Here is a 24,765-nt window from a genome sequence, read left to right on the forward strand (position 1 = left end):
AGGCCAGCTCAATATATCTTACACCCTGTTACTAAATTAGTAATGTGGTACAACCCAAAAAGAGGATACTGATAAACTGTTTGTGTGTGTGTGTCTGTGCGTATGTGTGTGTGCGTGTGTTTTCTGTGTGTGAGAGACAGATGGGGGGGGGGGGATAGTTAGACTGTTTTCAAAGCATGTACCGTAAAATTCTCCTAAATATTTCACAAGTCAACGAGATAATTTGGGAAGTCAGATATAAATATTTCCAGATCTGTTTAGTGCAAGATGACCTCCTGCTGTTACTGTTAGTGAGCAGCTCATCAAAGAACATCTTGTACCCGACTGATGTCATGTCATTGGTGTGCATACAGTAGAGTAGGGAAAAGATATTATGCACACACATCACAGTTAAGATGTTAGACTGAACCAACTATTGAGAACATGAATAGCATGCTGCACGCACAGAGCTCCAGCAGATAAAAAAGGTTTCATTAGCACCAGGGAAGCCAGCATGTGGGGGACAAACGGATCAGTTGCCCTGGGCACAGGGCCCATAATTGACTCCTCACTACAGTTTTTGTATTGGATGGGGGGCCCTTTAAGATTATTTTGTCTAGGGCTTAGCCTAAATCTGCAGCCTTGATTAGCACGCTATCCTTCTTCAGACAATGGTTTCACATGAGTGCATCTGTTTAGGACTGATAGCCTAGTCTTCACACTGCTTTAAGGTCAAAGTTGTAAGCTGAAAGTTGAAAGTTGATTAGATGATCGTTGTAAAACATCCCTCTGTCGAGGTTCATCCACATAGTCTACTCAAACACAAGCGACCGTGTGAATTTTAACATACTGTATTGCATTACCCTTAGGATATGTGTTTACCTCACAGAGACTTACAGTTATTTTAAGAACAGGGTTTAGTCCCTAAAGCAATGCGGGGTTAGATGCCTTGGTCAGGAGCACTCTACATAGGCATGCAGGGGTGCAAGTCAAACTACACTCTGCTGTCCCATTCTGTTTGCCTGGTTACCACCATGGGCAGTCATGGGTAGAAACCGGTTAGGGCGTCAGACTTGTAGCCCATGGGTTGCTGGTTCGACTCCCGCCCCGCCAGGTTGGTGGGGCGAGTAATTAAACAGTGCTCTCCCCCATCCTCCTCCATGACTGAGGTACCCTAAGCATGGTACCATTCGGCCACACTGTTCCCTTGGGGTGCTATTGGGGGCTGCCCCCTTGCACGGGTGAGGCATAAATGCAATTTCATTGTGTGCAGTGTACACAAAGTAGCCTACTCCACAGCAAAGGACTGGAGGAAGTAGTTTGACTTACACCCAGGATGGTGCAGGGCAGGAGATCACCACCATACTTCAGACTATGCAGGGCTGCTCGAACAGTCTTGACTGGGCTTGGGACAAAGATACATGAAGTGACCCAAAACCCAATACATGCAGCGTAATGAGGACCCAATTCTTGGTCCCCTCACTCCCTGGGGAAATGTGACCCCTTTGTCACCCCTGTTGGCTTCCCCGCTATTATGGTACGGGATTCCACCCTGATGTGACCCTCTGAACTTATGACCACCTTCCTGACCATTGTGCCATGGCATCCCTGCTGATGAATGTCATTTGTATACATGTAAAACGACAGGAATTTCAGCCGATGTGTATCTGAATGTTAATGTCTTAAATTTTCAGTCACAGAATTACCTCAATATGGATCAGTGTCAGTGAGCATATTCTACTTATCTAACTGGCTTGGGAAAACCATTATTTCTTCTTTCTTCGTACTATCAGGGTTCTATGTGTTATGAAGGCTGAATGTCCTGTGGGGTAGTCACTGAACCTGTTGTAGCCTACTATTTTAAACCAAAGCATTTCCACTCCAGCTTGAGAGAGAACTGAAGTGTACTGTAAAACTATTGAAGACTCCACATAGAAAGCACTGTTCAGGAACCATGCTAGTCTTTCAATCTATCCATTGTGTGCACTGTTGGAGAAGGGGGCTATTATTTGCTCTGGGGTTGGGGGTCTTGCCCACTACAACTGAACATGACATGCCAATAGTGACAAAAGTTCAGGGCTGTGCGCTGTGTCATGTTCCTGGCTGAAATCTGGTAGGCCTAACTGACTCTATAAGAGTGACTATAGATCTACATCTGGGGAGGATTAGGCCTACAGTTATGTAATGTTATGGGATGTGTAGGAGCTACATTATTTTCCTCCAATTACAATACTTCACTTACCTTCGGCCCACTAACAAATAATGGCTTGAATACAGTGGGAGGACCTATGATCGTCCCTTCTTCCCGACCAATGAAGACGAGGGGCGGGGATTGTCTCATTTCAGGCCGAGCTGGCACTCGCTGGGGGTGATTGATATTTACAGCCTGAAACGCAGGCGAGGTTCCAGGTCTCGCGGACCGCTTGAGACGAGCAGGATACCCCACACAGCTGCACACGTCTCGTGACTGAAAGTGGAACAATGGCTACTTCCAAGAAAGTTTGCATTGTTGGCTCTGGAAACTGGTAAGGCACGACTGTCCGGTGGGGTTTTTGTAAAGACGCGCTCAGAAGTTTTTCATGTTTACAGGTGTGAGTAGTGACCCTCATTAGTCATGTCATCCGTAAATAGTAGCACAATGACTTAATGTACCCTACCTTGTTTTGTACGCGGTTTCTAGACCTCTGTAGGGTCGAATCAGCTCACGCTGTTGCCATTCAACAGGTGCGCCTCTTTTTTCGGGGAGTTAGTTAGTCGCGAACACATTTGTCCTGCAGCCTTCTATGTTGCACTCAACATCACCTCAGTCGCCTGTAGCCATTTTTGGCAAGCTGAAGTTACGCAATTTTGCTTCTGACAGAAGTCACTATAACAAGAGAAGATAAATCTAATTATAATGCAAGACCCCATAGGCTTCACCATAGTGTTAATTACTAATAGAATTACTAAACTAATCTGAATCTGGCTGAATGGGAGATCCAGATCAGAAATTAGTTATCAATCTTTACAGTCAGGTGAATATAGGGGTATTTCTAAATATTATTGTGCTACACTTGCAACAATCAGTTTTGTACTGTCAGTCTCAAGCGCATGTCTAGCCTACTGTATTAGTCAGCATCTTCTATGGGGTCAGTGGTGCTGATCATTTGCTTTTCACTTCCCTCCACTCTCTCTCTTACACACACACACACACACACACACACACACACACACACACACACACACACACACACACACACACACACACACACACACACACGTCTGTTGGACACACTTAAACTACTTCACATAAAACGTTCATATTCTCTCTCTCTCTCTCTCTCTCTCTCTCTCTCTCTCTCTCTCTCTCTCTCTCTCTCTCTCTCTCTCTCTCTCTCTCTCTCTCTCTCTCCTGCAGGGGCTCAGCCATTGCCAAAATTGTGGGATCCAATGCTGCAACGAATGCCAGATTTGACAAAGTCGTCAATATGTGGGTTTTCGAGGAGATGGTGGATGGACGCAAGCTCACAGAGATCATCAACACTGATCACGAGAATGTGAAATACCTGCCTGGGCGGAAACTTCCAGAGAATGTGGTGAGGAGGAAGAGTCTGAAGGATGGGGCCAGTGCCTGTTCCTCATACTATACTAGTGTTCCACAGAAGAACCTTTTTGGTGCTTCAAAAAGCAGCAGAAGTTTATAGGACCAAACAAATGACTATCATGATCTGGGCATCTGAACCACTTCTTAAGTGAAGGACCTTTCACATAATGTAATATTTCAACACTTGAGTGTTCATTCGCCAAGAAACCATTGAGATCATTTATAGATCCATTTCAGCCCTTCTTCAGTTCCTTCATTCTTCATATTACATGTTTAATAGTTCATTGTAAGTTAATAGGTGTGTGTGCATGTGTGTTTTTGTCTTTATCAGTTGGCAGTGCCAGACCTGGTGGAGGCTGCGAAGGACGCGGATATCTTGATCTTTGTGATTCCGCATCAGTTCATTGGCAGAGCGTGTGAAACCATGAAGGGGAAAATCAAAAAGGATGCTCTCGGACTCTCGCTCATAAAGGTCCTGTCTGGCTATTATGATGATTATTGAAGTATCCTAACTGCACAACTCCATACCTCACATTCTTCATATCTGGAACTGGCTTTCAATTAATACATGCAGGGATACTTGAAATGGGAGCATGAATCGTTTGTCAGGTGCTATTATGTTTTTGTACCCTCGAAAGTTAAGCCTGTCACTTCCTATCGCTTGCTCTCAGTACATTACACTTAATGCATTACATTATAATTTTATCTAAGAGGTGTTAGTCCATAAAGAAGGCATAGCTTAGTTGATACAGCCAGGGAACTTGACAGTGAAAGTAGACATTAGTTTGTTAGGAGGGGAAGCACCCCTAAAAAAGAGAGAAAAAGTGTATGCAATTATTTTAATTCCCGGGAGGGATAACAAGCATTTGGTCGCTTGTTGCGCCATTCCAGTCCATCTTTGACTTAGTTTGACAAATTGTTCCCCTTAAACGTTTGACAAATTGTTCCCCTTAAACATTTTGACATTGTTCCCCTTTGCATACTGAAGACTGCTCTTTGCTCTCTCAAGACTATTCGACTGTGTTTATTTATTTTATTTATTTATTTTATTTAAGTGAGTGTTGCTGCGTGTTGGCAGGGTGTGGATGAGGGTCCCGATGGCCTGAAGCTGATCTCTGATGTCATCCAGGAGAAGCTGGGCATCACTGTCAGTGTTCTCATGGGTGCCAACATCGCCAACGAGGTAGCGGACGAGAAGTTCTGCGAGACAACCATTGGTAAGACCCTCTGACTGCTGTTTGGCCAGCTAGTTGCCTCCGACAAGGAGGTTATGTTTTCGGTCATGTTAGTTTGTCTGTTTATTTGATTGTCAGCAGGATAAGTAAAAAAAAAGTCATGTACGGATTTGGATGAAATTTTGTGGAGTTGTTGGAAATGACAAAAGGAACAAGTGATTAAATCTCGGTGGTGATCCGGATCACGATGCGGATCCAGGAATTTTTTAAAGATCATTCACCATTACAGTTTCTACCTCCACAAAAGCAAGGCAGAAAGACTTGAGAAAAATTCGTGTGTAACAGTCAGATGTTCTGTTAAACCGCTTCCTTGGAGGAGATCTGCACTCTCTGACTACATTTCCATTTTATTTTGTTTTATTTGCACACCCAAAATATTGTAATTGCAAAGTACACAGCATTTCATGACTGCGCACTGGTATTGCCAATTTGTTTTCTCTTTCTTCCATGTATTTGTATCTCCCAATACAATCATAACAGGTTGTAAGAGCAAGGATGATGGCTCTTTACTGAAAGACCTCATGCAGACCAAGAACTTCCGGATCACAGTGGTGGAGGAGTCAGATGTGGTGGAAATCTGTGGAGCGCTGAAGGTAAATGCCTCCCCTTGCATCATGTCCCATGCCCATATGCTTTCATGTCTGCCTGTAGACTATACTACATGTAGTGTAGTAAAAAAATAGCAGTAAACAAGCAACTAAGATGGTAAGCTTCTTCTTCTTCGACTGCAGATTTTAATGTTAACGGCCGGAGAAGTTACTGCGTGGAGAAGCTATGTATTCCACCCAGTAAGCTCTGTAGTCATACAGAAGGCAACCCTATTTACCTTTTCCCTCCCCAACAGTCCATGGAGTGAGCTTCTTCAGTTCATGTGGGGTCATGTTTGGCCGGTTGTCCACTGTTCATTGTCTTGTCCCATGCATTGTAATATTTAGTTGGTTTAGCAGCCTTGTGACCACATCAAGTACATGTCACCAATAATGTTGAGTATCCCCTGACCCATTGCAGAAAAGCTTACACACTGGAATGTTTTACTATATGGAGACTTCCCCTCATTCAAATAATAAGAATAAAAAGATGATTTAATATAGGAATAGTAGTAGATAAAGGAAAAACTAAGATGAAACAAAATAATTAAACAGTAGGCCTTCTTGTAAATTAATTGCTCCGACAAGATCTAAGAGACCTTGGCTTCCATGAAAGGCGCTACAAAAAACTCAAGTTATTATTATTATCTTAATTAGCTGCAGGGAACATGTGTTGGACTTCTTCATAGAAATGATGCTGTATTAGTTAGTTGTATGGGACTTTCTAGAACTTGGAGACTCCTTTGACTAAGATAACCTGCACAAATGAGAATTCTCTTCTCAGACAACATTTTCCCTCTCTTCAGAATATTGTGGCTGTGGGCGCGGGCTTCTGTGACGGTCTGGGTTTTGGTGACAACACCAAGGCGGCGGTGATCCGCCTGGGCCTGATGGAGATGATTGCCTTCACGCGTATCTTCTGCACCGCGGGACCCGTCTCCCCGGCAACCTTCCTGGAGAGCTGCGGCGTGGCCGACCTCATCACCACCTGCTACGGCGGACGCAACCGCAAGGTCGCAGAGGCCTTCGCCAAAACCGGCAAGGTACAGTACCACAGTTTTGTAACATGGCATCATGCCATGGAATGCGTACAGAAGCACGTCACTTTTGAACCATTTTTGTGTGTATACTGTATACATGCTTTTATGTTATTTTGGTGTGTCATTTTGTGCCATTTGACAAGCTGAGGTTAGGCATGGATTTGTCATCTCTGCAGTTTTTGTCTGTGATGATGTGTCGTTCTCTTCAGCTCAATGTTTTACCAATCAAATTTCCTCAATCAAATGTTATTTCTGGTGGGAGGATGAAAATAATTTTTCCAATTAGCACAGAAATGGCAATGGCAATTCAGGCAAATGATTGAGCATGGTTTAATTCACAAGTCCCCATTCTGGTTTGCCTGTCTACAAAACCCCACATTTTATTTATTGCCTGTCTTCCAGTCCAAACACCATTGAAGCGTATTCATCACTGAAATTTCCTTTATAAAACACAATTTTTTTTACAAAGGGAAAGAGGGGGCCTGTAACATCTTTTTTATTATTCAGTTGTTTAAATGGGTTCAATTCAGGTATCCAATCTAGTATGGATTCAGTCATGCGTCTCTGCTGCGTCTGTATTTATTGCTCTCTGTGTATTTCACAAAATGCCTGTCCTACCAATAGCTGAAAAGGAAAAGTAGGTCGACTGAGCTTAGTTGAGACGGGCAGAAAATTGCAGACAGACCTTCACCGAAGGTCAGGCAATAGTCTGTGGGCTTACAAAGGGTGCCGTTGAATGATTTTGCTTTTGCCGTGGGATTTAATGGAGAAGGCTATTACGGTACTGTGCAGAGTGTCTTACTCTCTTGCCTTTTGGTAGTAGGTGAGGGAACCTGTCTAGATGAACAAAGGGGGGAAGGGGGGATTATTCAGAGTCTACATTTTTAAATTACTCTGCCTTCAGTGAAAGAATAGTCTAATGCTCTTACAAAGAACAGACAGACATTTTGCATTTCTTATTATGAACAAGACTTAGAAGGAGGTTTAAAATGTGTAGTCTAGACTTGACAGTTTGTGTTCTGACTACTCGCCATTCCCACTACGAAATCCTTTTGATCACATGAAAGGTTTTAAGGCTAAGCAGTGCACCATACTGACGTGAATCCTAAAGAACGCAGAGCAGGAATTTTGAGATGTCATTTTGCCACTTGCAAAACACAAGACATTTCTCACCTGGTGCATAAACCTCAGAACATGGAAATAACCGCATGAAAAAACTTGTACTTGCTTTACGGTTTGTAATGGGCTTAGTAGCCCAGCAAAATGAATGCTCTTATAAGCTCATTTATTCTCACATTTAATGTCCTTGCTGCGGCAACCGTTTGGCAGCAGGCCTTGAAATGGGAGAATCATAGAATTTGGCACCAGACAGTACATAAAACCAAAATAAGAGGTGGTCAAATTGTAGTGCATCTGTTTCAAGTTAAACCTTTGAATGTCACTATAAAGTCTACTGTATGTAATTGTTATGTGATGAGTGTGAGTGTATGTGATTCAAATGGCGGTTAAATGTAATGAGCCTGTTTTCTGGCTGACTGATGAGATTGCCTGTGTTTGGTGCCTACAGTAATTGCCTCCAAGTCATTCTGAATGGTGATGTCTGCTCAATGTAATGTCCCTGTTGGGGTATGAATGGTGTGTCTGTCTGTGGACGAATCATTTCACTGCACTGCATCATAGAAGCGTGACCATAAAATGCGTATGTGAGGATGTAATGTGCTCACTGCTGGTTGGCGAGTCTCCTTCCCTCCCGTGTGTGTGTGTGTGTGTGTGTGTGTGTGTGTGTGTGTGTGTGTCTGTGTGTGTGTGTGTGTGTGTGTCTGTCTGTGTGTGTGTGTGTGTGTCTGTCTGTGTGTGTGTGTGTGTGTGTGTGTGTCAGGAGGATGTTTAACTGCTATGAACCGCCATAGAGAATCACTCCTCCTTTACTTCATCTCATTTTTTCCAGCCTGACTTTTTTGAGACTTTTTCTACGTGTCATTCTGTTGTTTTTGCTTTTTTCATTGACATGAATATGAATATCTTGTATGTTGTGTGCCAGTCTATAGAGGAGCTGGAGAAGGAGATGCTGAATGGCCAGAAGCTGCAGGGGCCGGCCACCGCTGCAGAGGTCCACCAGATCCTCAAACTCAAAGGCCTGCAGGACAAGTAAGACCTCCACACATTACAGCAGTGTTTCCCAACCAGGGGTACGTGTACCACCAGGGGTACGCGAGCACACCTCAGGGGGTACGCAGAAAATGTAATAATAACAAATATATTGACTGTAGTCACATTTGGATTGAGAAACAGAGCATGAGTGGGGTCGAGGGGGTATTCATCATATGACAAAATGGTTTAGGGGATACGCTGAACATCAAAGGTTGGGAAGCACTGCATTACAGCATTAAAGACTACCTATGATGGGGATATGCGTATGCACACAAACACCACCTAGAAACATTCTAATGTCCCTCAAAAATAGAAGCTATGGATAAAACATATTTGGGTGTGCACACGCATATTGGCTGGTTCTCAATGCTCAGTGTTCTAGCCTTGCTAGGACGTGAAAACGGGTAGTGATTGGATACTCTAAGCAGTATTCAATCACTGGGCGTTTCATGTCCTGGCAAGGTTAGAACCCTTGACATTGAGAAGCAGTCAATGACAACGACACTGTGTAGGTGTGTTAAGTAACCAACTGTATCATATAAGTTTCACAAAGGTGGGTTATAGTATATCCCAGAGTTCCTGTTGACCTGGAATAGCACGTCTGTAATAGTGGAATACATGACCAGCCAGCTGAAGACCCATTCACATCCTACGTGTGAGACAAACCCAGAAAGGAGTGGGAGGTGTCTGGTTATCTAACCGTGCTATCAATCACTTTGTCATTCTCTCCCTTTTCCTCCTGTCTGCCTTTAGGTTCCCTCTCTTCAACGCCGTCTATGAGATATGTTACCAGGGCCGCAAAGTCACAGAATTCATTGACTGTCTACAAAACCACCCAGAGCACATGTGAGCCAGTGAATGACCTCAGCTGTGTACAGTATGTGTGGCTGTTGACTGAAGCTGTGTGTATTTGACAATCGTGTCACGGCAAACCAAAGTACAGGTGCAAATCCATCCGAATGGGTTGTGTGTGCGCGCGTGTGTGTCTGACGCAGCTGTTACAGTATGTTCCTTAAAAAGTGTGTTTACACCTGTGTGTTTCTGAGAGAATGAGAGACTTCATAATCCAGGTACCCCCATCACTTGTTGCCTTGAGATCACTGACCAGCTGTTTAACGCACAAATATTGCCTGCCAGTGCTGGTGTGGTCTTATCTCCCTTGCCTGCCTAAGACAAGCACTATTAAGCCAGAATCACGAGATGATGTCGGCCTATCACAACCACTGTGCCTTTTGGCCTTAAATATGACCTTCCGTCCTGGTGCCATTTAAAAAAACAAACAAAAAAACAATGTCTTTAATTTTAATGACTGTGATATAAATGTACTGTATGAGGCCAATAAAAATATATATAATAAAATATTATGTCTTGTCATGGTACTGACTAATGGTGAGATTAACAAGAAAAGACAAGCTTTACTGAAACTAGAATTCTTTTATTAAAGCACTCACAAACATGGGCATTTTAGACTGAAATACTGTGAATTATAGGACAAATATTTTGGTGTTTTTAGGGACATAATGCATACTTTTCAACTGTGTACCTACACAGTACACACATCTTGTCAATAGGCTTGAAATCTGATGGATAACGAAGTAAAAGAACATGTGGCATGCTAAATGAATGAAGGTAGTAGTGAAGACCAGAGCCTGATTGAGATGGCCTGGGGTCCATAGGCTATTAGCTGTGGGGCTCTCCAGAAGGCAAATTGTGCAATAAAATGACAGACAGTATCATAATTACAAGATATGAATTAAGGATAACATGTCGGCCAACTGTGGAGAGGGGTAATAAGATTTAAAACTAAACTCGACAAACCAGATTAATTTTTCAATAGCACATCTTGTCACAAGTTTGACTTGAGGCCAGGTGGGGAGCCCTAGGCTTCAGCCATATCTAGTCTGTTCATTAATCCAGGCCTGGTGAAGACAATAATGCTACCGAGGACACTGATACAAAAACGGCAATATTAAAAGAGGGATGCGTCTCGTCTCCGCAGCATGCAGTGTTCCCAGGGGCTTCAGTATCTGATCCTGGAGCAGCTGTCCATCAGCTCAAACACATCCTCACTCAGGTCATTATACTGCAGACTGGGAGACACGGGCACACATCAGGAAGAGTTTTCAACTACAACTTGTAAACTGTATCACACTTTTTAAACATACTACACTGTATCTTACTGTTCAGAGGTGGTGTACTGTGTGGCAAAAATAGAAAAATATAAGACAGATTTGAGTATGGTATAATTGTTGGAGAGAACTGAGGGTAGCTGAATGCTTGACCAGAATGTTGATTGGCTGAGAAAACTCCATAAACAAGTTATTATTTGTGTAATACAGTTCTCAGAGCGAGGCCTCACACCAAGCCCTCTAACAGAAGGATATACAGTACGGCAAACGCGTACCATCTGATGTTAACTCACTTGAGCTCCTTCATGGCAGGGCAGGCCTTGGCCAGCTGCACCAGGGGCTCCACAGAGCTGTCCGTCAGGGTGTTGTTCTTCAGTATCAGGCTCTTCAGACGGCCGTGGGCCCTCACCGCCTCACACAGCTCCGCCACGCACTCATCAGTCAGCCCGATCATCTCAAGACTAACACACACACACACACACACACAAACAGCACAGCAGCAGTTATAATCCACCCACTGTGGTATATGGCCTATTACAATATTAATGCTCCATAGACACACACACACACTCAGAAATTATGAATAGAAACAATTTCTACCTCCCACAGGACCAAAGACCGCATACCCCTGGACATCTCTGGGAAGTAGCCTGCCACCCTCCAGTGGACATGCAAGGTACTGCAACTTTGCAACGCCGCTTTGGCTTCTTTGTTTATAGGCTGGAATGTCACCAGTTGACTGATGATGGTATCAAATACTGCTATATATATATATATATATATAGTGTGTGTGTGTGTGTGTCAGTGTGAATGTGAGGCTGTTACCATCGACTTTGCTATATACTGTACAGGGACTTGACGTCTACTCACTCCAGATCCTGCAGGCTGCACTGTGCATGTTTCAGGGCTCCCCACAGGTGCTTGGCCCCGCGGTCGCCCACCTCGTTCAGGCCTAGAGCCAGAGCACGCAGCTTAGACCCTCCTCTCAGGACCTCCTCAAGGACGCTGAACACGGCCAAGGTCAGCTCACACCGAGTCATGCTGTCAACACCCAAAACACACATGTGCATGTAGGGTTAAAGAGGCAAACAAACACTTCATGTTGAAGTCTCATGATTACTGTTTGTCCAGTCCAGTCAATGGAAGACTTATGATATGAAATGTGGCCACTCCTAATTGTGATTTGAAGAAGCCTACAATGGATAGAGAACACACAAAGCGGTTTGGGGCTCTCAGAGGAGTGCAGATGAAATTACTCAAGTGTTCATCTCTACATCCAAAGTCTACATCCAAAAGAGAAAGGAGAAAGCAAAGGTACGCCAATATTTGAATAAAAGTATTAAAGTCATTAATATATCATGGCAAATCTGTTTGAGCATTCGTTTTCCTATCTATCCAACCTTACTTGAGGCTGGTGAGTGGAGCCTGTGTTCCCTTGAGGCTCTCACAGAGTGTTAGTGCCCCCTGCTGGCCTAGTTCATTAACAGAGATGTCCAGCTCAGCCAGAGAGCCTCCTGACCGCAACACGCTGGCCAGAGCAGCACAGCAAGAGCCCGTCAGGTCACACCCCATAAGCCTGTAACACACACACACACACACACACACACACACACACACACACACACACACACACACACACACACACACACACACACACACACACACACACACACAGTAAACACATGACATAAAAAAGCTACATTGCATTACATTATTTACATTTAGCATTATATTGCATTTATCCAAAGTGACAGACATAATCATCAGCACAGACCGAAATAAAGAGTTACATGCATTACATGAGTAGATGGAAACACACACAAACACACACACACACACACACACACACACACACACACACACACACACACACACACACACACACACACACACACACACACACACACACACACACACACTTGTTTCTGTACTGATTAGGTTGCTGGAGGTGCTTTGAATCGTCATGCTGAGGATTATTGTAGGAATAGATGACTCTGATCTCAGTATGAATGAGTAGTGATCGTCAGTATGAATGTGGCATTAAAAAACATCTAAAAGCATATCAGGCAGCCATCAACTTAATTATGAGTGAAAAACAAATGAATTATTCAACAAAATAAACATGAATATTTCAGACATTAACTGAAGTTGTTCCACCCTTTAGGCTTTCTGTCACAATATATTAGAGTAGAAATCGCTGTTGTACAGCGGAGCCTTGGCACTGCATATTATACTATTCAGCAGCACCCAGCATGGCTGAGTAGTGTATGAGACTCTATGTCTTAATGCATAAGAGCATTGTCATTGTGTGAAGGCATGTGACTGCAGTACTTGAGTACTGTGTACAATACAGTACATAGCAGCCCATGTATGGGATATGTACTGTATACTGCATGTGTGCAGTGTGACATCAACGAAACGTGTGTGAGAGAGAGAGAGAGAGAGAGAGAGAGAGAGAGAGAGAGAGAGGGGGAGAGAGAGAGAGAGGGGGAGAGAGAGAGAGAGAGAGAGAGAGAGAGAGAGAGAGAGAGAGAGTGTGAGAGAGTGTATGATTGTTCAATATCCTCCATTATTGGTAGCCACCATATTTGGAGAAGATGATGTTGTTTACTTTGAGACCAGCCTGATCTCCTGCCAAAATTCCATGCTCCTGGACACGGAATTATTTTCCGTGATGGACACAGGGAAGTGCTTTCTATATTCCCACAGCACTGTGTTAACTCTATCATTAGAAAATACATACCAAGTGCTAATCCTAAACAAAATAATGCTATAGCAATTTAAGTTGTGCCCTGACCAAAACATTCCCTAACCATAACCTGTCATTAAAGACATAGCTTTTCCAGTTGGTTGATAGGCTATCAAATTCATGTAATGAACGAAAGAATAGCTGTGCCCAGACCAAAACAATCCCTAACCCTAACCTGTCAGTAAGAAACTTTTTTTGAGAAAAAATATTTTAAATTAGAAAAATCCTAGGAAAACACAAGATTGTGGAAACATAGAGCTGTGGGAGTATAGGGAGAGCACTTCCGTGTGTCCATCACGGAAAACAATTCCGTGTCCAGGAGCACAGAATTTTGGCAAAATCCGTGCTCCTGGACACGGAAATCGTGTCCCAAACATCCGTGTCCAGGAGCACGGAAATCTGGAGATCATGTTGTTGAGACCCGCAATGGCGGATTGTTGTAAGTATAACATTTATGTGTGTGTGTGTGTGTGTGCGTGTGTGCGTGTATGTATCACTCACTTGAGTGTGTGAATCTTGCAGCTAGGGCTGCTGAGGCCGTGCGAAAGGGAGGTGAGTCCAGCGTCAGCCAGGTTGTTCCTGCTCAGGTCCAGGGAGAGCAGAGCACAGTGGCCACTGCCCAGGGCCTCAGAGAGAGCAGCCATGGAGCTGCTGCTGATATCACACATGTCAAGACTAAACCCACAGAGTATAATACAGAGAGAGAGAGAGAGAGAGAACTTAATAACAATTCTAAACATATAATATACTATTTTTAGATAACAAAAGAAAGCCAAAAGCCCAACTCCAGCTCCCATTGCCACACTGCACACAACAAAATTGCATTTATGCTTCACCCGTGCAAGGGGGCAGCCCCCAATGGGGCCCGAAAGAGAGCAGTGTGGCGGGGACGGTACCATGCTCAGGGTGCCTCAATCATGGAGGAGGATGGGGGAGAGCACTGGTTAATTACTCCCCCCACCAACCTGGCGGGTCGGGAGTCGAACCGCAACTTTAGGGCTACAAGTCTGAAGCCCTAACCGCTTACCCATGACTGCCCTAACCTTGCCTGGGTGAAAGAAAGCATCATCAACTTACACTCTGATCATACTGTAAGCCCACGGCACTAGTGTGGGCAGCCGTGGTGTAATGGTTAGGGAGTTGGAGTACAGATCACAGGGTTGCAGGTTCAAATCCTGCCCTCACCTCTCCCTAAACCTCCATCCTTGAGCAAGGCACCTAACCCCACATTGCTCCAGGGACTGTAACCAATAGCCTGTAATATGTAAGTTGCTTTGGATGAGAAAGCATCAACAAGGTGTAATGTAGGAGGAGTATCATTAAAGATCCCACACATCCTGGCTTTCATCTCTTCACACTGTTGCCCTCTGGCAGGCGCTACAAGGCATTGCCAGACAGAACCAATAGGATGAAGAACAGCTTCTTCCCCAAAGCTGTTACAATAATGAACTCACACTTAATCTTACTGGACAATGTTCATCTATAAAGGACTGTGCACTTCGTAGGGAAGCTACAATCTCATTATACTTTGTATAATGACAATAAAGGCTTTCTATTTCTATTTCTATTCTATGTAATAATAATCATGTGTGTGTATACCTGAGCTCCTGTAGTCCACACTGTGGGTTCTGGAGTGCCTTGCTGATCAGTGCTAGTCCTTCATCTGTGATCTTGTTTCCGCGCAGGTCCAGGACACGTAGTGTGCTACACACCGCCAGAGCTGAAGACAGGTCTTTACAGCACGCGGCCGAGAGTTCACACACAGGAACACTGCACACACAGACACACACACAATGTAGATACTGTTTATTGTTGTAATACTGATGTAGAATGCAGGAGACATTATTATCCTGGAGACATTATTCAGTTTAGTAAAAACTCTTCATACTTTCCACATAGTGTCAAGTTTGAGTAGCATTAGTTTGTTCCCTATGCTCCCCATGTATAGTGGCACTCCCTGTATAGTGTGATGTTTAGCGAGAGTACCACTGTGTGAGATTACGCTGTGTGAGTATATTTTGTGTGTGTGTGTGTGTGTGTGTGTGTGTGTGTGTGTGTGTGTGTGTGTGTGTGTGTGTGTGTGTGCGTGCGTGCGTGCGTGCGTGCGTGCGTGTGCGCATGTGTGTGTGTGTGTGTGAGAGAGAGGGGGGATTTGCATTGAGATTACACAGCACAGTGCAATATATAGTGAAGAAGTGTGTTCTGATGTGTCATTTGTTTCGACATCAACTTTCGCCAGCTCTCTCCTTCTTGAGTAATAAGCTGAGTGAGCTGTGCAGAAACACTTCCTCTATCACACACACACACACACACACACACACACACACACACACACACACACACACACACACACACACACACACACACACACACACAGGTAGTCCTACCCACGTATCCATCTGCCCCATCCAATCAGAAGGCTCTATTGAAAGTTCAATTGTCTGCTTTAGTAGTAATAAAATATATGACCTCAGGTTATGAAGTTTGGGTTAGGGCCCACCACCAAAGAATTTACGATTGCTGCCTATGCCCCTGCTTGCCATGCATTCCGTTCAGTGCACAACACAGATGATTGCCTGTGCCTCTATCACAGGTGTTCCAATGAATGAGTCGTAATACCTGTGTGACTATCAATGTGGAGTCATTGAAGCCCAGGATGAGTGTAGATTCTGACATCAGTAAGAAAGAAGACAGCTGCAGTCATGTATTCCCTCTGTATCACTAAGGTGATTTACTGAGGTGAGTCCTTTATGAACTCCCTTAAAGGGACACTGTGTGAGATTTTCAGTTGTTAATTTCCAGAATTAATGCTGCCCATTCACCACAGTGTTACCTTAGTCATGAATACTTACCCCTACCATCAAATTCTAAGTATTCATTATGACTGAGAAAATTGCACTTTTCATACATGAAAGGGGGTATCTTCTCCATGATCTTCACCACTTTTAGCTGCAAAAATGACTCTACTTGGACCATACTAGAAAATATTTGTTCAATACTTAGTAAACGTTCACGTAAAGATCAAATTTGGAAATAGGCAGCCCAATTTCAATAAGCAGCATAGTTGCAGTACCTTTTTCGACCATTTCCTGCACAGTGTCCCTTTAATGACGTGGAGGCGACTATTTATTTGCTCTCGAGGAGGAGTTAAGACAGGGAAGGATGAGTGGACATTCTGACATCAAAGGACAGAATAAAACAGGACACATACTGTATACTATGAGTGAGTGCCCAGTGGAGATATATTGAAAGACACAGAACACAGCAAAAAAAATGGGGTGTCTAACACTTAGAGAGTCGATTTAGCACCTAGATTTTTACCTTATATAACTTAGTATGAGGGGGCATTCTGATGTGGGAGGACAGGACGAGACATGCCAACCTGAATGTGTGCAGTGAAAAGGATAAGATGGGACCCACCTGCCTTAGAGTGCCTGCACCTGCCTGCAGTGCAGAATACGGTAGTAGAAACACAGGATAAAATGGGACACACAGCTGAAAGTGGATGGATCATCACGCATGAGTGAGTGTGTGCAGCGAGTGAGGAGTGTGTGACAGCTGAGCAGAGCGCCCTGAGGGCAGAGCACCACAGTGATGGACGACCTCGCTTGCTTAGATACAATCCATTGGCACACATGTATTCCACATTACCTGGCTTACATGTCCAATTCAACCAGGCGATCATTTTACCAGCTAATCACCTGGTTGAATTGTATATAAAAAACAAGGTCATTTGGAATATGTGGCACTGTACTGTAAACCAAAGAGCGTAGAATGGATAAGACCGTACTACGCTCTGATGATGTAATATAAAGCCCGATTCGCACGGGATAAATATTACCTATGGACCCCTGGTAATTCGCAATTACCCCCAGACCTCCGTGATTTCTCGGGGCGCATTCGGACGGGATTAATAAACGTCTGTTATTTACTCAATTGACAGACATTACAAGGGGGTACAGACGGCGCGCCTATGTGAAATTACCCCAGGACGTCTGTGTTTCGCCGAAATACAGTAGGTAATTTGCGGCGGAATTATTACCTCACAAATCGCGGACATGGCACATTCGCACAGGACTAAGAACTCAGACATTCTCACTAATTATTCCGAATTACCGGGGGTCCATAGATAATAAAAGTCCCGTCCGGGCTTAAGCCATCCTATCTCTACCATCCTATCTCTACCATCCTATCTCTACCATCCTTGCTGCAAACTAATGAATCCAGGCTGCCCATCATTGGAGACGCAACATGTCCATGTATACTGTGGATGTATATGTTTGTACTACCTGAGTATGTGTCGTGGAGAGGACACTACATCTTTTAACATTTTTTACCACTCTTTTGTTGAGAGCATTGTATGTGTATGTTATGTTGCGTGGTACTTTTCTCTGTCAGTAGCACATAAAAATAAGCTTCACAAAATAATTAACATGGCCAACAATATTGCCTGCCAGCCATTAAATAGCATGGCCATGACTGTTGAAGCAAGGGTGGTAAGTAAGGCACATAGTATTTGTAATGATGTGTCACACCCCTTACATCATGCCTATGAGGCGTTGCCTTCAGGCAGGAGGCTCAGGCTGCCTTCATTCCTGACAAATAGAGCCCATGGTTAATTTTTACCCACAAGTATATCCCTGTTGAATAAGAATTATTAACAACTATTATATCAATATTACTGTAAACAGCTAATCTTATAAGTATGTGATATTTACTGAAAAAAGGTTAACTGCGGGGAAAATTATAATAATATTACCAATAAATCATAATGATTAAAAAATCGATCTTTGGATGGATGAATTGATTATCAGAAATTAATGTGTGAATCGATTTAGAATCGATGAATCGATTTAAAATCGATGAATCGATTTTTTACAGCACAGCTCTTCTATCTATCTATCTATCTATCTATCTATCTATCTATCTATCTATCTATCTATCTATCTGAGTGTGTGCAGTGAAGAGAGTGTGAGTGCAGCCAGGGCAAATCACAATGGTGCCCCTCATCCCCCAGTGTGCAGTAGGACAGGATAAGACAAGTCATGCAGTACACACAGTACCCCCCCCCACATACATGAGAGGACACATGTACAGTACTACCTGAGGGAGAGGGAGAGCAGTGAGGAGGACATGATGCGTATACCTGAGTGTGTGCAGTGAGGAGTGTGTGAGTGCGGGGCAGAGCGTCCTCAGCCCCTCGTCCCCCAGTTTGGTGTAGGACAGGTCCAGCCGGGTGGTGACCCCGCCCCTCAGGCCCTCAGCCAGGTGAGACAGGCACTCTGGAGACAACTCACTCTGAGACAGACTGATACAGAGATGTACACACACACACACACACACACACACACACACACACACACACACACACACACACACACACACACACACACACACACACACACTTGTATGAACAACACACCGAGTAACACAGACACGTACATACAGGATGTGCTAACACATTCAAATGTTGATGGGTGGGTATCAGCTTAAGCTTTAGTTTTGGAGAAGTTGTCACCCAGAAATAATATCTACAGCCATCAGTTACACAAGTTACACTCCAGTGCAATCACTCTTACTACCACAACTGTTGACACAGCTGTTGCACAAGACCAGTGAAACTGCCAAACTCAAGTGAACGCACAATGAACACATAATTCTGCCTAAAATGGAGATTTTAACTGCTCTCTTGGGCTTTGCTCCAAATGTTTATTCATTCACTGTGAATATTGTTCTATCCCCTTCATAGTACTGTTTAAAATAGTCCATTGGCTAGTTTACTAAAAAAGAGCACTGTAGTATGTGGTGAATTTGTGAATGATGGGAAATGCCTTCAACCTACACACCTGCACACTTTCCAGAATTCATCCTGCCTATTCACAAATGTTGCCTTTTTCATGAATACTTACCATCAGATTGTATGTATTCATTATGACTGGGAAACAATTGCACTCTTTAAAGGTGAATCTTCTCCATGTCCACCATGTGGAATTTCCAGAAATAGACATTTTAGCTGCAAAACCTCCAGTAATTTGGTCATACTAGTAAATAGTAGTTTATCAATTAGTAAATATTCATGAAAAGATCAAATTTGGCAATAGGCAGCACAGTTTCAATGAGCAGCATAGTTGCAATACCTACTATGGCCACCATCCTACACAGTGCACTTTAAAGGTTGTGATTAATATAATGAAGGCAACGAGGGTCAGCTGTTTGAATTGAACAGGTAAAACCAGATTATTTTGAGGAAGTGGGACTGAATTGTAACTAATAAACCAGGTTGCCTATGACTGCTTTCGTGTCAACATCAACTCTCTTCTTTTAGACTGAGTGCACTCACATGATGGTGGGCGCCATCTTGAACACGGGGATGAGCTGTGAGGTGTGACCACTGGTCAGGTTCCTGCTGCTGTACAGATTCAGCTGCTGAATCTCTCCCACACACATCAACACGTAGCTCAGTGCTGCACAGTCCGACCTTCCCAGGCCACCGTAGCTCATGCCCAGCCTCACCCCGGGGCTGCTCAGGCACCGTTTGACCAGCGCCTGGTTCTGAGTCTCCCTCAGCAGGTGGAAGCACTGCAGGTGTTTCTCCTTGGAGTATCCGGGCAGGGTTTTTTGTGTGTGGCTCTCAAGCCAACGTTGCATCTCTGCTCCCTGGTCCCGTGCGTGTCCAGCCTCCAGCATACTCTGCAGCGCAGCACGCTGGGATGGCTCAGACAGCCCCACTGCAAACACAAGTCTCAAGGGCTCCATCATCCCCGCGTCCTCCTCCAGGTCCCTGAGCTTCCCCTCAAGGCTGGTGAGACTGCTCAGCGCTACACTGTCCTCTTCTATGAAGAAGCCCAGAGCCATGAGAAACTGCATCGTCGGTTGGCATCGGAAGAGGATCATCTGGGCTCCGTGGGCGTCGTAGCCCTCCTTCAGGAAGGTCTGGAGCTGTGGAGAAGACGGGAACTGCTCCATGTTGTGAGAGACCAGGTGGTCATGAGAGCAGAAGCTTTGGTGGTCCTCCAAGCAGAGGCGTGCCAGCTTGACTAGACCCTGCAGCAAGCTGCGGGCCTTGGGTACCAGCACTGGTCCAGGTGCCCGTGTTGGAACGGTGGTGGTGGTGGTGGGAGACAGGCAGAGGGATGTGATATGAACCCACAGTTCTGTGAGGGTCTCTGGCAAAGGCGCTCCAGACTTCTGCAAGGTGCTACCAATGATGGCCAACATCCAGCAGAAGAGGGGCAGGCTGCAGAGGGTTTCCACACCCAACACGGTGTCACAGAGATGGGCCAGCCTAGAGGCCAGGGTCTCATCCTCACACCCACCCTGGCTGAGGAATTGCTGGAAGAACTGCTGGCATTGAGAAGACGAGAAGCCCTGCACTTCCACAAACTGGACACTGGGGGGCATGTCGTTCATGTCTGGCACCTGTCTGCAGGTTATGAGGAGGGAGGCGTGGGGCAGCAGTGCCCCCTGTGCCAAGCTGGAGAGCAGGTGAGCAAGGGGCACAGTCTTGTGGGGGTCAGAGCAGAGAGGCAGCTCCGGGGTGAGAAAGAGCTCGTCGATTTCAGGGAGCCCATCCAAAAGAAGCAGGAGTCGTGGGTTAGATTGGGATGGAGATGTTTCGTTTAGAATGTAAGAAACAGTAGGGGAGGAGAGATGGGGGTGAGCCAACATTAGAAGATCTTCCAGTGACAGTGAGCAGTTTTGCGTCCCCTCCTCCTCCTTCCCGCTCACGGAGGTGGTGTCCCTGTGACCTTTCGTCACCCATCTGGCCACACACTCGCTGACACACACAGGCAGGACCAGCTCATATCCCTGCAACACCTGTCTCCTGGCCCAGTCTTGTGCCAACTTCTCCACGGACACACTCTTCCCTGCCCCTGCGCGCCCGGTCAACACTACCACTCGCCGCGGGTCGGCCACCGGGGTGTCCCCGGAACAACTCAGCAGCGTTGAGATAACGTCGCCCAAGCACTGTCCGTCCCCTTCGCTACCCATGTGCTCCTCTTCATCAGGGTCGACGACATTGGCTGTCAGTGGTATGTACTGGTTTTTGAGCAGCACCTCAGCGGGCGACTGAGGGTGCAGAGCTAAGATGCTTCTTTCAGTTGCCACTTGGGGCGGCTGTAGTAGCGCCTGTCTGTGCAGAGACTGGGCATCTGTCAAGGAGAGTGGCAGAAAGAAAACAGTGAGTGAAGTGGGGTAAATAACCAATGGCTACACAATCCGTCTGTAGTCAAATATGGCTATGCTGCATAAACTTAAGTTACACTTTTTTGACGAGAATACAGAGGGAACGGGGAGTTCCTCTTCTCAACTTATAATAAATACCGTAAATGTCATACTTATCCAATGGTCCGTGCTGTCGTAGCTATCTTGAGATTTTGCCATTATTTAGCCTTCAAGTCCAAAGCTAGAAAACGAAATAAAATTGAGCGACTGTGATCTTGCTGTGCACACACTAGGCAGACTGGTACAAATGAATAAAAGAAAGGAAGTGAGTAGTGCAGCTCGGTCACGGTCCAAAACACACCCTACAGAAATGAATCATGCGTGCTGCTCACTCAGCATGGACAAGAACTTACAGGATTGGTGTCTGTCATTTGCAAAAGGTCAACAGTGTATCTCACCAATGCACACTTTAGGAAAGGACAACGTAGCCGTTCAGACCAATACGATTTCAGGCTGACTCAGCTGAGCTTTTCGCGGTATATTATGTAGGTCAGACACTCAAAATGAAGAAAATAACTTCTGCCGCTAGATGTCAGCAACGTCTCTTTAATTGATTTGCTTCCCCTGTAATTCCAAGGTCGTCTACTTCAACAGTATGGAATGTAAATGAGTTACACTTTATTCTGGTCCGGTATGGTCTCTTTGGACCCACCCAGCTCACTTGTGTAGCCTACTGATTATTATTGTATGGTTTAAAGCAGGGGCGTCCCTCTGAATTAGCCAATGGGACTTACAACTTCAGTATCCTGGGATTCTGCAGGGTATTGGAAACAGGGGCCGTTGAGGGGAAGTTGGAAGTGGGGTGTAAGATTAATCTGGATAGGCCCCAGACTTTGGTGCTACATTACATTACATTACACTTAGCCGACACTTTTTAAAATCAAGCGACTCACAGTTAGGACACTTTTTAAGTACAGGGTATTGGTTACAGTCCCTGAAGCAGTGTGGGCTTAGGGGCCTTGCTCAAGGCCACCTCATCCATGGAGTGAGAAAGGGAGTGGAAGGGATGGGATTCGATCATGCAACCCTCTGATCTAAAGTCCATCTCCTGCCCTCCTGGAGAAAAGATTTATGCAGCACCACAAGGCATGAGGAAGATCAATGACCATAGCCAGAAGTTTGATTTGGCAGGATTACATCCACATAAAAATGCCAATAGGCCTATTTTTTTGGGATGTTTTGGTTTAACAGATTTATGAGGAATCAGATTAATTCACTTAAGTAAACAATCACAAACCTGGCTTTTTTAACCTGCTTGGGATTGGTTATCATATTGTGTTATTATCATAGAAAACACTTGATCATGTAAAGGAGCTTACTTGACAAGCGCCCAAAGGCAGAAGCAGTCATTATGTCTAAAGGATGCCTGCCACCAAATAATATATTACAATAATGTCATGTTTGGGGATGGGAGAGGATTCTGTATGCAATAGGCTTATTGTAATAATAATAATAATAATAATAATAATAATAATAATAATAATAATAATAGATCAGTTTTATATAGCACTTTTCTTGGTACTCAAAGCCGCTTTTGGGAGATATATTAATAAGATACAAATACATTATTGGCCTAATCATGCAAGTGGTTAAGAAATCAGATGTTCCTAGCCTGGTTGCCAGTTGATGAATAACCACACAAGAGCAGAGATGGACACACACAAGAAAGTACTTTTTTTTATTAGATAATGATTTTATTTACTGCACAGAACTGGGGACAAATGGGTCAGGGCACTTTTTATTGTGCACAACCAAGGAACTTTCAAAGAAAAAACTCTGCACACAAGCACATGTACGCGTGCACACACACACACACACACACACACACACACACACACACACACACACACACACACACACACACACACACACACACACACACACACACACACACACACACACACACACACACACACACCTAGTAAAGGTCAAGAGCTCCATTGCGAGTCATACATTAAAAATGTTAAGTAATTTAAACGTAAAACAGGAAAAAGAAGTCATTTAAAGTTAAATTTAGGAAATGCATCTCCAAGTCTCACTCATTCACTCACTCACTCACTCACTACAGTATTAGGTCAATTGTTTGTGTCTGTGAAGTCTTCGTGGGTCTCAGTGACCTTGATGAGCACTTTAGAGGCGGACAGCTTGCGGGTTCGAGGCCTGTGGGCTAGAGACATCAGAAGAGGAAAGATTAGTCACAGTCATAGAGTTGGCCTTGTACTTTAAATGACCTCTTAAATGGAGGATACTCACAGTTGTTTTGGATCCTAACCACAGCATCCTGCTCGATTCTGAAGAGTAAGAAGAACACAATGAGTTAGAAGAAAGAGGTTTTACTAACCATCAACTAGTCATCAATTTTGTGCATTGTTACAGGGCGTAAGGGAATGACCCTGACAATAATGTGAGATTAAATGTTGACAAAATAAAGTAATATTTGAAGGTCTTTGTTGCAAAATAACTACATTTGGGAAATTGACATTTTTGTATTGGGCATTGCATTGCAAAATGCATTTATTATACATACTTTAAAAAGTACTGTATGTTCTCAAAATATTTGAAGGGCAAGAATTCGTAAATAAATGAAAGGACGTTTGAACTTTCATTTACAATAGTAAAATGCAAGTTAAAAAAGTGTTTAAAGGTGCACGGTACCAAAGAGGGTGGAGTAATAAAGAGGCTTCGAAACCCGCCCACCCAATGCAAAAGTGTGTGCTCAAGTTGGGTCTCCTAAGGGGGCGTTGTCCCCTCCTTCTTCTTCTATTTTTGAGGTGTTTGCACAAGAAATGCGCTACCGCCATCTACAGTGCTAAGGGGACTCCATTTATTCTCAACCTGAGGACTCCGAAGGTCTCCTAACCGAAGGTCTCCTAAAGGGGCGTTCACCCTACAGAAAGTGGATACCAGAAATGAACTGAAATGACTTATCTCTGTCTAGAGTATCTCTGCCGGTACTGTGTAGGATGGTGGCCAGAGTAGGTATTGCAACTAACTATGCTGCTCATTGAAATTGTGCTGTCTACTGCCAAATTTGATCCTTTCATTAATATTTACTTAATAATAACTAATATTTACTAGTATGACCA

At 44.3% G+C, this 24,765-nt stretch overlaps 3 protein-coding genes across 4 annotated transcripts in view; 1 reads left to right on the forward strand and 2 right to left on the reverse strand.

Annotated features, from left to right (window-relative positions):
- The first annotated feature begins 2,336 nt into the window (after positions 1 to 2,336).
- On the forward strand, positions 2,337 to 9,934 carry gpd1a (glycerol-3-phosphate dehydrogenase 1a). Its single transcript, XM_063220444.1, has 8 exons — positions 2,337 to 2,504; positions 3,377 to 3,554; positions 3,894 to 4,034; positions 4,641 to 4,779; positions 5,278 to 5,390; positions 6,191 to 6,427; positions 8,466 to 8,572; positions 9,329 to 9,934. Exons 1-8 carry the CDS (start codon positions 2,461 to 2,463, stop codon positions 9,423 to 9,425), a joined length of 1,056 nt encoding a protein of 351 aa, XP_063076514.1. The 5' UTR covers positions 2,337 to 2,460; the 3' UTR covers positions 9,426 to 9,934.
- On the reverse strand, positions 9,460 to 22,146 carry si:ch73-233m11.2 (NACHT, LRR and PYD domains-containing protein 3). The gene is made up of 10 exons (XM_063220434.1): positions 22,078 to 22,146; positions 21,793 to 21,860; positions 19,794 to 21,606; positions 18,600 to 18,761; positions 15,053 to 15,223; positions 13,955 to 14,128; positions 12,110 to 12,280; positions 11,575 to 11,745; positions 10,998 to 11,165; positions 9,460 to 10,665 (listed from the first exon to the last, which is right to left on the reverse strand). The coding sequence occupies exons 2-10, from the start codon at positions 21,836 to 21,838 to the stop codon at positions 10,596 to 10,598; spliced, it is 2,946 nt and encodes a 981-aa protein (XP_063076504.1). The 5' UTR covers positions 21,839 to 21,860; positions 22,078 to 22,146; the 3' UTR covers positions 9,460 to 10,595.
- Positions 22,147 to 23,386: 1,240 nt separating this feature from the next.
- Positions 23,387 to 24,765, reverse strand: part of si:dkey-222n6.2 (keratin, type II cytoskeletal 8) — an 8,867-nt gene continuing 7,488 nt past the window's right edge. For both annotated transcript variants that reach the window (XM_063220454.1, XM_063220460.1), the window contains exons 9-10: positions 23,933 to 23,970; positions 23,387 to 23,846 (exon numbers count right to left, since the gene is read on the reverse strand). In XM_063220454.1, coding sequence (XP_063076524.1) covers positions 23,755 to 23,846; positions 23,933 to 23,970 — 130 coding nt within the window. In that variant the 3' untranslated portion in view covers positions 23,387 to 23,754. The remainder of the gene's footprint in view (positions 23,847 to 23,932; positions 23,971 to 24,765) is intronic.

This window comes from Engraulis encrasicolus, chromosome 2 (assembly GCF_034702125.1).
Source record: "Engraulis encrasicolus isolate BLACKSEA-1 chromosome 2, IST_EnEncr_1.0, whole genome shotgun sequence".
In the NCBI taxonomy this organism is placed as follows: Eukaryota; Metazoa; Chordata; class Actinopteri; order Clupeiformes; family Engraulidae; genus Engraulis; species Engraulis encrasicolus.